The 14,971-nt window shown below is 37.5% G+C and overlaps 1 protein-coding gene across 5 annotated transcripts in view; it reads right to left on the bottom strand.

Annotated features, from left to right (window-relative positions):
* Nucleotides 1-14,971, bottom strand: part of LOC137634471 (intraflagellar transport protein 74 homolog) — a 180,458-nt gene that overhangs the window by 33,016 nt on the left and 132,471 nt on the right. For all 5 annotated transcript variants that reach the window (XM_068366888.1, XM_068366887.1, XM_068366891.1 and 2 more), the window contains 3 exons: nucleotides 11,928-12,053; nucleotides 4,230-4,331; nucleotides 3,909-4,108 (listed from right to left, as the gene is read on the bottom strand). In XM_068366888.1, coding sequence (XP_068222989.1) covers nucleotides 3,909-4,108; nucleotides 4,230-4,331; nucleotides 11,928-12,053 — 428 coding nt within the window. The remainder of the gene's footprint in view (nucleotides 1-3,908; nucleotides 4,109-4,229; nucleotides 4,332-11,927; nucleotides 12,054-14,971) is intronic.

Consider the following 14,971-nt stretch of genomic DNA (forward strand, 5'->3'; position numbering starts at 1 on the left):
AGGAATGAGTGCCATCTTGGATACTCGTAATAGTACGGGAGGAAGGGTAACCTTGATAACGGCTCCCCTTCTGTTTTTCACCACTCTTCCCCCTCGAAACGAAAATGCTATTCGGGGTGAAGATTGCTATGTGTCGTATCAAGATATACGTCCCTTGATATTATGCGATATCATTAACACTACCATTAATATTATCGAAATGTCAAAGAAAGATAAAGATTACCGAGAACTAACCACAATTGTTTACATTTTGTCAGCTAGACTCGCATAGTTAAAAGCTGATTTCATTGTTGATATGGAATTTTTCCTTAAATAGACTATTTATTATGAAATTATGATAATAAAATGTAAGATAAATATCATTTGGTAACATTTATTATCAAGCACTGTATTTGGGGCTACTGTACCAATATACTTAAAATAACAATAGATTTGATATGTTTTGTAATGCTAGACTCACAGACTTTGAACAGCTTCACAGATACAGAAAATTTATGTTTAAAAACTACCGACCGCATAAATGGGGAATCGCATAATTCAAACACGTATAATTCGGGACCGTACTGTATATAAATACACACATATATATATATACACACACACATATATATATTATATATATATATATATATATATATATATATATATATATATATATATATATATATATATATATATATATATATATATCAGCACCCACCCCAAAGATAGGAGGCTGATGGCTAACGACAGAACCCAATACTCGGACACGAGTGGGCGCCGACGACGATATATATATATATATATATATATATATATATATATATATATATATATATATGTATGCAGTGAACCCTCGTTTATCGCGGTAGATAGGTTCCAGACGCGGCCGCGATAGGTGAAAATCCGCGAAGTAGTGACACCATATTTACCTCTTTATTCAACATATTCACTTTTAAAACCTTCCCTTGTACGTAGTACTGTTAACAAACTACCCTTTATAGTACAGAACACTTAATGCATGTACTACAGTACCCTAAACTAAAACAGGCACAAATATCAAAGGCAATTTTATATCATGCGTTTCCTAAACACGTTAAAAAGCACGATAAAAAATGGCAACCAATGTTTTGTTTACATTTATCTCTGATCATAATGAAGAAATAAACTGGAGGTAGAGCTTTGCTTATTACCCAGACATATTTCCCATACTTTTCCCTTAGAACTACATCACATCTTCCTACTTTAGATATATATATATATATATATATATATATATATATATATATATATATGAGTATATATATATATATATATATATATATATATATATATATATATATATACATATATATATATATATATATATATATATATATATATATATATATATATATATATATATATATTTATATGTATACACATATACATACCTACATATATACATACATACATATATACATAAATACATGCATACATATATATATATATATATATATATATATATATATATATATATATATATATATATATATTACTGTATATATATATGGGTTATGGAAAAAATCCGCGAAGTGGTGAATCCGCGATGGTCGAACCGCGAAGTAGCGAGGGTTCACTGTGTATGTATATGCACGTGCATGCTTGCATATGGTAATACACTAGACATTACTCTAATTTCACTGTGAAGCAGGAGCTAAAAATTATACACAGTAAAGAATAAATACTTAACTTTCCAGAGGCAAAAGAAGCTGGAGATTGCATATCAAATCCTCACAAAAGCGATCAAAAACGTTAGATCAACAGGGAACACCACCATGCGAAATTGCTACAAAAATAGGAATGAGCACCATCTTGGATACTCGTAGTAGTACGGGAGGAAGGGTAACCTTGATAACGGTTCCCCTTCTGTTTTCGCCACTCTTCCCCCTCAAAACGAAAACGCTATCCGCGGTGAAGATTGCTATGTGTCGTATCAAGATATACGTCCCCTGATATTGTACGATATCCTTAAGAGAAATTTTAAGGATATTCACGCCAGGAGTTAGAATTCTGGAGACCTAAAGGTCAATTCTCTGGGATTATCACTGTAGCCAAATATCCCTTAGAAAGCTACCTATAGGAACCTTCCATCAGGACGACATGACTTGAGCCCCCCCCCCAATATATATATATATATATATATATATATATATATATATATATATATATATATATATATATATATATATATATATGTATGTATGTATGTATGTATATGCACATGCATGCTTGCATATGGTAATTTAAAAGATGATTTCCACAGTGATGACATGCATCCTTGACCAATAACAAGGCAGCCACATTTGATAATGTGTATCATCTAAACAAAGATTCTGCAGATCACATATTCGGAAAACTGTGTTATATTTTACAAGTTATATTAACAATACTGCATAAAATAAAATGAAAGGAGCTAACTTAACATCAGTCCTAATGCCAATTAGGACTTGGCAGTCATAGAGAAACTGGTGTAAGCCTTCAAGCCAGGCATCATGTGTTCACCAGACATTTTTTTTTTTTATTTCTTATCTAAATATTACATCATCGATCATATTAATAATAATTTCATTTCTAAATATGCACTAGCCATGAGGGTTGTTATGTATTCAGAAATCCATTACTTATACATTACTCTATCAAAATACCATCAAGTAAACTGTAAAGGAACAAGTTTGTAAGGAAAATTAAATAAAATTGTTATTAAAAACCACCTTTCATAAACCAATCATATCCTTATCAATATTACAATTTAAGGCATTTCATCTATGGTATAACAGCATTTCCAAAATACCGAGTACCTCTGTTATAAAAAGTCTACATACTGTACTGTACAATCGTAGTCTCTCTCTCTCATACTTTTTTCTTTTCCGGAAAAGGAAAGTGGAAGTTCATATCTTTTCTTTATGAATATAGACTCAATTACCTCAATGACAGGTTCAGATACTATCAAAATGGACATATATATGTAGAATATGATGATGATGTCGAGTTTTCCTTTGTATTAGATTTATCAGAGCTGCATAATATCAAAAGCCTAAATACTTCAGAGAATTTCTATACAAAGCTATACAATAGTGATATAAGAATAACTTTGCCAATAGAAATAATGAAACACCTGAGATGGTACCAAAAGTAACAGTAGGAGAAGTAAATAAAGCATGCAAAGGTATGAAAAGAGTCAGAGCCACAAGACAAGATGACTTAACAATTGTTAACAATCATACCCTAGCAAGAGCACACAGAGAGTGTGAATCTACAGCCCATTCAACAAAAAACAGATGTAAAGTTTATCCTTCCACAATCGAGTGTCTTGCTTCACAGCTAACATTCCCTTCCTTAAAGAAAAATAAATTGAAAAGTTCGATTAAGGGCACTTTGGTATGTCATACTCAATACGGTCAAAAACATAAGAGAAGAGACTTTGACAGGTAATGAAGCGGGCTCCTCCTCCTAGCTCCAACTTGTCATTTAACTGCTCGTTAAACAATTCAACGACTGTCCAGCTTATGCTAAAAACATATTCCCTAACTAAAGGACAATGGTTTGTATTTCATGTAGGAACAAATGAAAGAATAAAAGCAGCAAGGCATATTGTAGAGGGTACACAGATATGAGGAAAAACAGAGGAATCTTAAATTTTTAGTTGCATGGGTAATGTAAAGTAGGCCTATTAATCATACTTCTGAGAATTTGCTGAAACTTAAAAAATCCACTTTACTTCTCCTTTCCTTAGTACTTTAAGCTAATCTATATATGTACAGTAAGTTTACACATTTGAAATCCACAATGTTTAGCTACTTATAAAGGTTTCAATACTATGCATGGACCACTAACATAACTAACAAAATATTTGTAAAATCCTGTATCAGAAAATAAAAGTTACTTACTTGGGTAGAAGAGCAAAGTGGGCCATATTGCGGGATAATTTTTCAAGTAACGCTACATTGTTTTTCTCTAAACCTTCCAGTCTCTTTACTTCTTCACCTTTGTTTTCATCAAATGTGGCTAAAAACTGATCCATTGTCTCCTCTCTTTTCCGAAGTTCACGGTACTTCTGACTGCGCTCACTTTGGTTTTCTTCTAATTCCTGCAATAAACATGCAGTATTCCACTTAAGCAACAGCATGAAACAATTAGCTCTTCTTTTGGATAAAAGATATATAAGCAACAATGATAGTTCAAAGTAAATAATGAGATTCCCAGCTTACTTGATCCAACTGGAGAATTTCTTCTTGAATACCTTTCATCTGCTCTTGAACCTCACTACACTGCCTTTCCATGGTTGCTATTTCTCCATTATCTTCCTTTACCTAAAATAAAAAAATAAAAAGTAGAAACATAGGCGCCTAATTAACTTGCTTCACTGATTTACTTGCATTTGACTTACAAACAACAGAGAAAGAACAATACTGTTGGTTTCCTTAAACAGTTACTCAAGAACCTGCTCAATAGTAAAGGACACTCAATTTCTTCAAAATTATTGGTTTGCTGAAACCAAACTGGGCACTCAAACTCAAGCTTGGCATCATAAGGTTCTATAATGAAAGTCAAGTTTTGCATATCATGCCAATTTCTAGGATTGTGAAATATTCCAGTTCATCATAAAAAATTCACTTTAAAAAAGTTTGAAAAAATGTCATGGTTGCACAGGTTAGGACAGCAAGAGAGCTAGTAGCTCAAGTTAAGGAATTCTTAATACAGCTGAGGAAAGAAGGGGGTGCTGCAGAAAAACTTCAGTAATGTGTGAGGCGTATCATATGCACTGCCGGCAAAAAAAAAGGCCCCTGTATAAATTGATACCAATATATTTGGATTCCCAAAACCAGAGAAATAAAGAGACAATTCAGACACCTTGTATATGCATAAGAATTACATCACAAATTGCAACAGTATATAGACTCCATAAACATACCAACACAAAATACTGTATTAAGCAAAGAGGAAAATGACTGTCGATATGGGGCATAGAAAATGACAGTACTGCATCTGAGATGATAAAATCAGTATGACAAAATTTAACCAGAAGAAACATTCTATACATGAATCTGAACCATAGAAAAGCAATGAACAAGAACCATCTGCGTAAGATGAAATAAATATTACCTATGATGGGAAGGTATTATTTACCAACTATTTTTTTTCTGTCACTGAGATAAGTAACAGTGGGCATTTCTAAATTAAAAGGCTGGACACGTTGACTATTATTAATCTCAAAAAGAAAATATAAATTTTTTTCTAATTACATTAGAATTCTCTTAATTTAAAAAAAAAATAATAACTTGGTTCACGAGTACCTCTAAACATGTTCATTTCAATATACGATCGTGAAATTTAATTTTGGTATATGTTCAATGTATTGGACTGTGAGCAAAAATTTTTGTCTGTATTCGGATTTATTGTAAACAAGTAATAACAAGATTAGTATGCATACCCGCACGCCACCCACATAGTATTCACAAGCTTTTTTTGTACTTTTTTTTTTTTTTGCATTAGCTTGCAACCCCCCTTAGCTAAGAGCCAAACTCTCTCACTCTACCAGCAAGAATCATCTCTCACTGATGTCAGTGAAATTGTTTTTTCTTGTAAGGTTCTGACTACATGTTCTTTTTAGTTGTATTCAGTATTGTTTATCATAAAGACATTTTATGCCCTATTGTAATGTTAACAGTATTGTAACAATGGACCACAACATGATTAAAAAATGACGGTAGGAAGAAGAAAAAGTAAGCGGCTGGCCTGCAAAAACTTTACATTTCTACTGCAACATTCAAGAATGGTAAAATTACTTTTCTGAACAATAGAAGATATCAAAGAACTAGACAAAGTGGAAAAGATGCTGTCATTGACGGGTCAATGGTAACATGATCTTAATAAAAAAAAATCATCTGTTTATCTGGATTGACGAAAAGCAGTTAGAAGGTGGTACACTTACCAAAAACACTATTTATGATAAAACAATGATATTGGAGTTGAATAATTGGCAGTATCAAGAGAATATAGAGATGTTATGAATGAGGGAAAGCCTTCAAAATTTTATTATTAAAGATTCAGTTTTGTTATGAAAAGTACTGAATTTATTTCATAATACCCACAATGCGATGTCGCATGAAAATAAAATTTCAGAGAATGACCAAGCAATTGACTCTAGATAGGTTCCATGTCAAAACTGAACGTATAAGAGGGTAAAAGAAGATAACCAAGTATCCTGAAAGTGTAAATTAAGAGATGCAGTTACTAATAGTGAATGCCATTCAAGAGAGAACTGATATTTCACCCGAAGTTCTTATGGAGGGAGATTCTCCCTCCAAGCAGTAACCTCTCCTCCTCCTCACTCGTCTCCCACATGTCAGCCACGACTCTCCCATTTGTCAATATTTCTAGTTTTAGGCATTAATTTTTTAATGTTAGAAGTTATAATTTGATGTTTACATAACATTAAAAACCTTTACAAATAAGTGTATATTGTATATTGTTGTATACTTGAGTCGTTTGTTGTATAATTATGTATGTCCGCTCGATGGTAATGGTTGTTTATTGTTGTTATGGGGAACTGCTGTTAAGGTTTTATTATGGTTTGTACTGTTAACGTTTTCTGATGCTTTCTATATAACAGCGAGTCTAGTTTCTGTAACTGAATTGTCAGTATCACTATGGATCCTTGTCTGGGAATAAACTGCACTTAAAATATACCTCAACGTTTATTTGGACCTGGAATGATATATTACATGGCGCAGTGAGTCTCGAGGTCTACGTGGCGAAATACACCGTTGGAAAGGAAGACTTGCAATGGATACTGCATTGAAACTTGGCGAAGAGGCACTCCTTTTAACGAAAGAAGACATTCAGCAGCTTACTCGTGACGAGATTGTGAATTATCTCCGTGTTTTGGATGTGTCTTTCAGCCCCAAGGATAGTACAGTGAGACTGAACAGTCTCCTCCAAGGTGCTATTAGAAATGCTAAAAGGACTGAAACGGATGACGGAAGCATGAAACACGAGGACGCAAATACAGGTTCAAATGATTCAATGATGATCATGTTGCAAATGCTACAACAGCAGATGAAACTTCAGGGGGATCGAATTTTGCGCGAGCAGGAACATCGGGATCGGGAGCAGGAACGTCGGGATCGTGAACAGGAACGTCGTGATCGTGAACTTACCGCTCTTCTTAACCGATTTGGACCTACTACTCCTAGTGGAGCAGAAGATAATCCTGGGGACCCCCGTCGAAATATTCCTGCGAAAATTTCTATACGGCCTCCAGAGTTGCTTGAGGATGGTGTTACCTTAAAATCATTTAAAAGGTGGGAAGCCAGTTGGAAGAACTATGCTCAAGTTGCAAAGCTGAGTGAGAAACCTAGGAAGGATCAAATAGCCACCTTTTGGTCGTTTTGCAAGCCTAATTTCCTACAAAGGGTTCGTCATGCGGTTGAGATTCCTTTAGACACGGCTTTGTCGCTGAATGAGATAATTGAGCAAATCAAAAAGTATCTCAAGGACCAGCGGAACGTTGCAGTGGACAGATACAAATTGGTCAGAAGAAAGCAAGATGCTGGCGAATCTTTTGATGACTTTTTAGTTGATCTTCGTGAGCGAGCAGAGGACGCCAACCTTGCAGATATGACTTCTGATGAGTGGATCACTACTCTCATTGTATCTGGTGTACGAGACGAGGAAACGAGACAAGAGCTTTTAAGTAAAAAACCCACTCTTAGCCTTGCTGATACTATTTCCCTTTGCCGTAACCGCGAGTTAGCAGAGAGAGAAGACAAACGTCTCAGTACAGAAAGTGCCATTAATGCAGCCAGATTCAAGCAGCGTGGTAGAAGCAGGAGTACTAACCGAAGAATTCACCATGGATCACCTAAAGAGGAGCGACTGAAATGTCGGAAGTGCGGTTTTCCACCTCACCAAACTGGCAGATTGTGTCCTGCAGTAGGGAAAACCTGCCACTATTGTGGATTCTCTGGACATTTTAGTAAAGTTTGCGAAAAACAAAAGAAGGGAAAAGAAGCTGCACTGTCACCAAAATTTGGAAAGTTAAAACGCATGGCAGAAATTTCGTTTCGTGGCCAGGAACGGCCAGTACTCCCCATTGAATTTCACCACCTGAAGACAAGTTATCTTGCTAAGATGAATGCGATTGCTGATACAGGTGCCCAGATGACTGTTGCTGGCATGGGGATGTTGCATTCTCTTAGACTACAGAGGAAGGACCTGCAGAATTATGAGGAACACCTTGTGAGTGTTAATGGGAAGAGACTGAGAATTATTGGCGGAATTGACTTGTTGCTGAAGATTGGTGATATGCATTGCGTGGAAAATGTAATATTTTGCAGAGATGTGAAGTTTGATGATATGTATCTATCCCTTCGTGCATGCAGGAACCTTGGTATTGTTCATGAAGACTTCCCTTTACCTGCAAAGAAGTTGGTTGAAGCTATTGATAAATCTGTTACTGCTCTAGGCCATAGTATAAAGTCCACTGACCGAGACATTGAAGTTATGGAAAAGCAGATATTGCAGACTTACAAAGAAGTTTTCAATATCAAAGGGCAATTGCAAACGATGAAAACACCACCAATGAAAATCCAACTCAAGGAAGATGCAAAACCTTTTGCAATATATGCTGCAAGGCCAGTGAGTTACCCACTACGTGAAGCAGTGAAGAAAGAACTGGAAGACATGATGAAACAGGGTATTATTGAACGAGTTGGAGATCGGCCAACAGAATGGTGTCATCCTATTGTTGTTGTCCCAAAGCCTACAGGTGGAATTAGAATGACGGTTGACCTTTCGAAGCTAAATTCTCAAGTCCATAGAATTGTACACAATGCTAAAATCCCACATGATGTCATAAATGAAGTTGTACTGGATGCAAAGTACTTTACTGTTTTGGATGCTGCTAAAGGATACTGTCAGTTGGAACTGCATGAAGATTCTAGAGATCTGACAACATTTCTGACGCCATGGGGTAGGTTTAGATACAAGAGAGCACCAATGGGTTTTATCAGCACTGGTGATAGCTACAACTTCAAAGGGGATCTTGCTATAGACGGTTTGGAGCGAACACAAAGTTGTGGATGACATTCTTATTGCTAGTCGCACACTTGAGGAACACATACTGGATGTTCGTGCTTTTCTTGATCGTTGCGTAGAGCATGGTATAACTTTAAACCTAGCTAAATTCAAATTTGCTCGATCATCTGTTCGTTTTGCTGGATTTATTTTGTCCGCAGAAGGGAGAGAAGCAGACCCAGATAAAGTGAGAGCCATTACAGAATTTGCAACTCCTACAAACATCACTGAACTGCGAAGTTTTATGGGGATGGTTAATCAACTGGGCTCATTTTGCTCGCACATTAGTGCTACTTGCACACCACTGAGAGATCTTCTAAAGAGTAAAAATCAGTTCCAGTGGTTACCAGCACATTGTGAAGCGTTTGAGAAAGTTAAAGGGTTGTTAACTAAAACACCGATTCTTGCGCAGTTCGATCCCAGTAGGATGACACGTTTGGAGACGGATGCAAGTAGACTGAAAGGATTTGGATTCAGCTTACCTCAGAAACACAAAGAAGGATGGAAACTCATCACCTGTGGAAGTAGGTTTTTGTCGGACGTGGAAACAAGATATTCCATGATAGAACTTGAAGCCTTAGCTATCAAATACGCCATACTGAAATGTAAATTATACTTGCATGGCCTCCCTCATTTTACAGTCATCACTGATCACCGCCCACTTCTACCACTTTTTAATAAATACTCTTTGAACCAGGTTGAAAACGTAAAACTGCAAAATTTAAAGGCTGATTTACAGAGTCAGTTTCAGTTCACATTGGAGTGGAGGAAGGGAAGTGATCATGCTATAGCTGATTGTCTCAGCCGAGCACCTGTTGATGATCCAGATCAAACTGAAGAGGAATGTGATGAGCGTACAGTCATGGCTGTTTATATTGCATCGGTTTGTGATGACAGAGAATTTTACGATGACGGAAGAGTTGTTGACCTTATTGTCGACGAACTTCAGGAAACAGCACGAAATGATCTAGATTATGTAAAGCTGGTTCATGCTATAATTGAGGACACCGTTGAACATGACAATTCACCACCATGTGTCAAGCAGTATAAAAGTATAAGGCATGAATTATCTATAGATGGTGATCTTGTCCTGTTTGGAAAAAGGTTAATTATTCCGAAACAAAAGAGGAAAGAGGTTTTGGAACGACTACATGCAGCCCATCAAGGAATAACCAGAACAAAGCAGCGAGCCCGATTGTGCGTATATTGGCCAGGTATCACCAATGACATAACACAAATGATAGAGAAATGTGAAGTTTGTCAACGCAATTTGCCAAGCCTGGGGAAAGAAACTCTGAAAACAGACCATTTGCCAACACGTCCCTTTGAAAGTGTGTCTGCAGATTTGTTCTACCTAAAGGGCCAACATTTTTTGACTTACGCCGATCGTCTAAGTGGATATCCTATGGTCCAACAATGGAAGGACAACCCATCGGCAAAACAAGTTTGTAATGCAATGATCAAAATGATGTCCTTTACAGGTTACCCTCAACGGATACGTACAGATGGGGGACCTCAGTTCAGCGCTACGGAATTTCAGAGATTTTTGAAGGGAAGAGGAATCAAATGAAGTCCAAGTTCACCTCATTTTCCCAGTAGCAATGGACACGCCGAAGTTATTGTAAAGAAAGTGAAGAATCTGTTAACCAAACTTGAAAATACAACGATGGATGAGCGATTTCATGAGGCTTTGCTGGAATTAAGGAACACCCCTAATGCAGATGGACGTAGCCCAAATCAAGTGGTGTTTGGACATAATCTTAGATCTTTGGTTCCATCTCATCATAGCGCTCTCATATCTGATAATCGTCAGGATATCGAAGCAGCAGAGATGAGGAGGAGAGAGAAAGAGAGGATTAATACTACACGTTACAATGCATCGGCAACAGATCTTAAAGTGTTTATCGTAGGAGATAAAGTCCGAATACAAGACGCTGCAACGAAAGAATGGGATAGGATCGGTGAAATCGTCAAGGTCGGACCGAGAAGCAGATGCTATTTCATCAGGCTTTCATCAAGTGGAAAACTTTGTTGGCGTAATCGTAGATACCTTCGAAAATATCATGGCGGCGATATTAAAGAGGAAACGTATATATCTGTAGACGAACTCGAAAGTGAAGGCCCAAGACGAAGTAACAGACTAAGGAAGAACACTGTACGCTTTGTATTGTAAATCATTATTTATGTATATGTACGATGACTCGAGTAATGTTAAAAAAAAAAAAAAAAAAAAAAAAAAAAAGTTGTTGTATACTTGAGTCGTTTGTTGTATAATTATGTATGTCCGCTCGATGGTAATGGTTGTTTATTGTTGTTATGGGGAACTGCTGTTAAGGTTTTATTATGGTTTGTACTGTTAACGTTTTCTGATGCTTTCTATATAACAGCGAGTCTAGTTTCTGTAACTGAATTGTCAGTATCACTATGGATCCTTGTCTGGGAATAAACTGCACTTAAAATATACCTCAACGTTTATTTGGACCTGGAATGATATATTACATATATGTGTATTCTTTATAGGAAAAATGATTTTGGTTTACGAGTTTGCTCCTGGAACAGATTAAACTCGTAAACCGAGGTACTGCTGTGCTGTACTTGACTCAATTCAAGGTAATTAAAGTACTGTTCTTGTTTTCATTTATCTTTATGATGCATTTGGTCTTAATGCTCTATTTCTATAAAGTAAACTTTCCTGCAGAAATGAACCTTATCTTCTTAATAATCAATTCCTAAATTGAAAGAGAAAATTTGATTCCCTATAATTTACCTAATCCAACGCTTGTTCTATCATTATAAATTAGAAGTGTATCAATATACTTAGTTCTTACCTGAAGAAGCAGTCTCTCTCGCTCTTCCTTAGGTGTTCCTCTTTTCTGATTTTCATTAACAATCTCATCTCTCTTCTCTTCCAACTCTTGTAACTTCTCATATAAGACAACAGCATCTTGTTTTACCTGGAAAAGTTAATGCATGTAAAAACTACTATATAACCTTTGTTTTCGGCTAACTTAATCACATCATATCTCATTAAAATAACCAAAATACACAGTGATTCATGTTTATTCAACTTTTTCTATCTTCAACAAATTTCAAAAATACAGTAATTTAAATTTTTCCTAACTATACAAACCTGAGTTTTAAAATAGAAGATCTCAACAAGAGATTTAACAGCCATTAAATCATTAACAAGGTAGTTTGTTAATGACTGGTAATGCCTGTCACAAACTATTGATGTTTAACCTTAGGCTTAGAACTGAGAGGAGTGATTAAGGTGGGAATGTAATTTGACCCCTCAGTTTTGTAGTTAGAAAGACCACAAATTACTTTTAAAACTTGATTTTGTTCCTACCCTTATCCAAACCTTTCATTCTTTAAAATATGTACTAGGTTCACTCACTGTTGGGAGGAAGACCACTTGAACCAAACTGGAAGGTTCTTTTGCTTTCCTGGACATGTCATCCTTCCTGATCACATACAGGAGTGGGATGGTGACTCCACTAACCTCCTAACAGGGACATAACGTCAAATATGTCAAACTGATCCTGATATCAACCCATCCTTCCCCTTGCCAGAAGGATAGAAAAGTTGCTACTAGGATGAAATACTATGCAACATAGGTGCTTAGTTGCGTAACTCCCCAGCATAAGTCCTACCAGTGTGTTAGAGCTGCAGCTGCTGCATCCCTTCGAAAGGGAAACAAGAAAGAACTAGAAGAGACAAGCATGCTACCTTTCTTCGAAAATCATGCCAAACGTGTTACCTTAGACTACAGTAGGTGTATACTTGCGCAGTGAGGATGCTGGGATGCTACACTAGTAACAACTACTTGGTAACCACCACAGGAGAGGGGTTTAAGAGCCTATGGGCAACGTCCCTCATGTACAGAGGCGAAGGTGGTCCGAAACTTTCATAAACAGCCTTCAACTCCAAGTACAATGACAGGTAAATCAGAAGGCTACTGATAGGGCTAAGCTTGTGAGTTTTTCTTTGAGAAGTAAGAAGCCTGCACTGACCGAAGTTGCACCTGACATAAAGCAACGTCACAAGACCAGAAGGAATAGTGTCTGGATACTTCCTTCTTGATCACGCTGATGATAATGAGAAGGCTGAGACATTACATTGTGAGATATCGAGGACTTGTCAAGAAGAACCACATGACCCTAACAAGGCATCTGTATATCAACTTCACATTGGAGGGATAGAATCGAGTCTCAAACTAGTGTTTGAAACCAACTGGTACTAAGATTTTGTAACAAGCTCCATGTAACAACAAAGGGAACAGAGCCCCTATCCCTCTAAGATTGACATGATGACAGACCCAAGAACTCTCCTACTCTGTTATCATTGTAGATATGAGAGACTGTTTTGAAGGAGACCCCTATGATGCCCTCTTCAGATTAGCAGATGTGCTCACCAGTACTTTGAGGACAAGAACCATCCCACCCTGGGACACCTAAATACCAGGGTAAGTAAGACTGCTCAAAGCTCTCTTCTTGCATGGTCCATTTCCCCAAGGAGGAGGGCTGCAAACCCTACTGTGAATAGTCGTCAGCAGAGGTAGACGAGAATATCCGCGATCTGCTGAAAGGTGCTCTGGCTGGTGAAACATGTTCTCTACGACCACATCACAGAGAGTCTCTCTCATTGCCTACCCGAGAGCTAGCTGAACGAAATACCACTTGACATGAGGCCACACCAGTGTATCCCCTGGAAGGAATAAGGATGGAGGATGATGATGTTTCACCCTACCTGAACGGTATTGGCCCTCGGTCCCTTACCTACTGGCCGATATGCCAAAAGTATCTGTCATACTGGTCTCATGATTCAGTTGACCAATTCCCCAAAAAACAGTCATTGCTTAACCTCCATCAGTCACTCCAAGAGGAGGAAGAGGCACGGATTTCAAGGGCAGGGTATTTCCCTGTGTTTTAGACCGCTCACCTAAAAGCAGTGCCACACTGGTACCTGTCACACATGACTCAAGGCTCAAGCTCCACTTAATGAACCCCAAGGGTATCAGTTAGCAGGCAGGTGAGCTCTATTGCTCACTCCAGCCAGAGGACGAGGGTTTTCTTGAGGACAAGGACACTCCTAAACACCATAAGGAATGGGGAAGTTGTGCGTAATGCCTTGCTTTCTCCTATTCTACAGAGCTGGTGTTAAGTAATTAAAAGAGGAAGCCATCACATAAGGCTCTTGGTCATTTAGGGTTCACCAGACCAAACTCTAAAGTAGAGGTCAACGGATGAAATCAGATCTGTCACTTCTTCCAGAAAGTAACGAGGGCTCACTAGAAGTCCAAAGGAGATTCTCATAAGAGGCCTCCTGTTTCTTATTCCTTCTGAGAAAGTGTCCAAAGAAGAGACTATGAATAGGAAGAAGAGGTAGAGAACTCGCATCTTTTTCCCCCGCCAACTGTTCTTCTTTGCTACCAAGAGTGGTTCAGTAGTTCCAACTGATCAGGAACAGGTTCACTACCTCTCTGATTGTCCTGTTACATGCAATAATGGAAACTTCCCAGTCAAACAGCATTCCCAGGCATATTGTCCTGTGCTTGGCCATAAGATCAGATCAACCTTGATCATGATCCTCATATTATAATAAGAACCAAAAATAGTATGGATCTTGGCAGGGGAAGTCCACCAAACAGGTAAGTCCACGAGGCTCTGACTAACACTCAGTTGAACAGTCATCTGAAAACCTGAGGAACGAAGATGCTTTTGGGATGACAGAAGAGCTGCATGCCTTACAAGTTCCTTGAGTCACATGAAATCTCCCTCTCTGGAGGATGATTATGGAGCAAAAAGATACAGTTGAACAATTCAGCTGAGAAGGGTATGGAATCATACTATCCCTGACAACTTAGGAAGAG

Source organism: Palaemon carinicauda, chromosome 44 (genome assembly GCF_036898095.1).
Source record: "Palaemon carinicauda isolate YSFRI2023 chromosome 44, ASM3689809v2, whole genome shotgun sequence".
NCBI classification, from domain to species: Eukaryota; Metazoa; Arthropoda; class Malacostraca; order Decapoda; family Palaemonidae; genus Palaemon; species Palaemon carinicauda.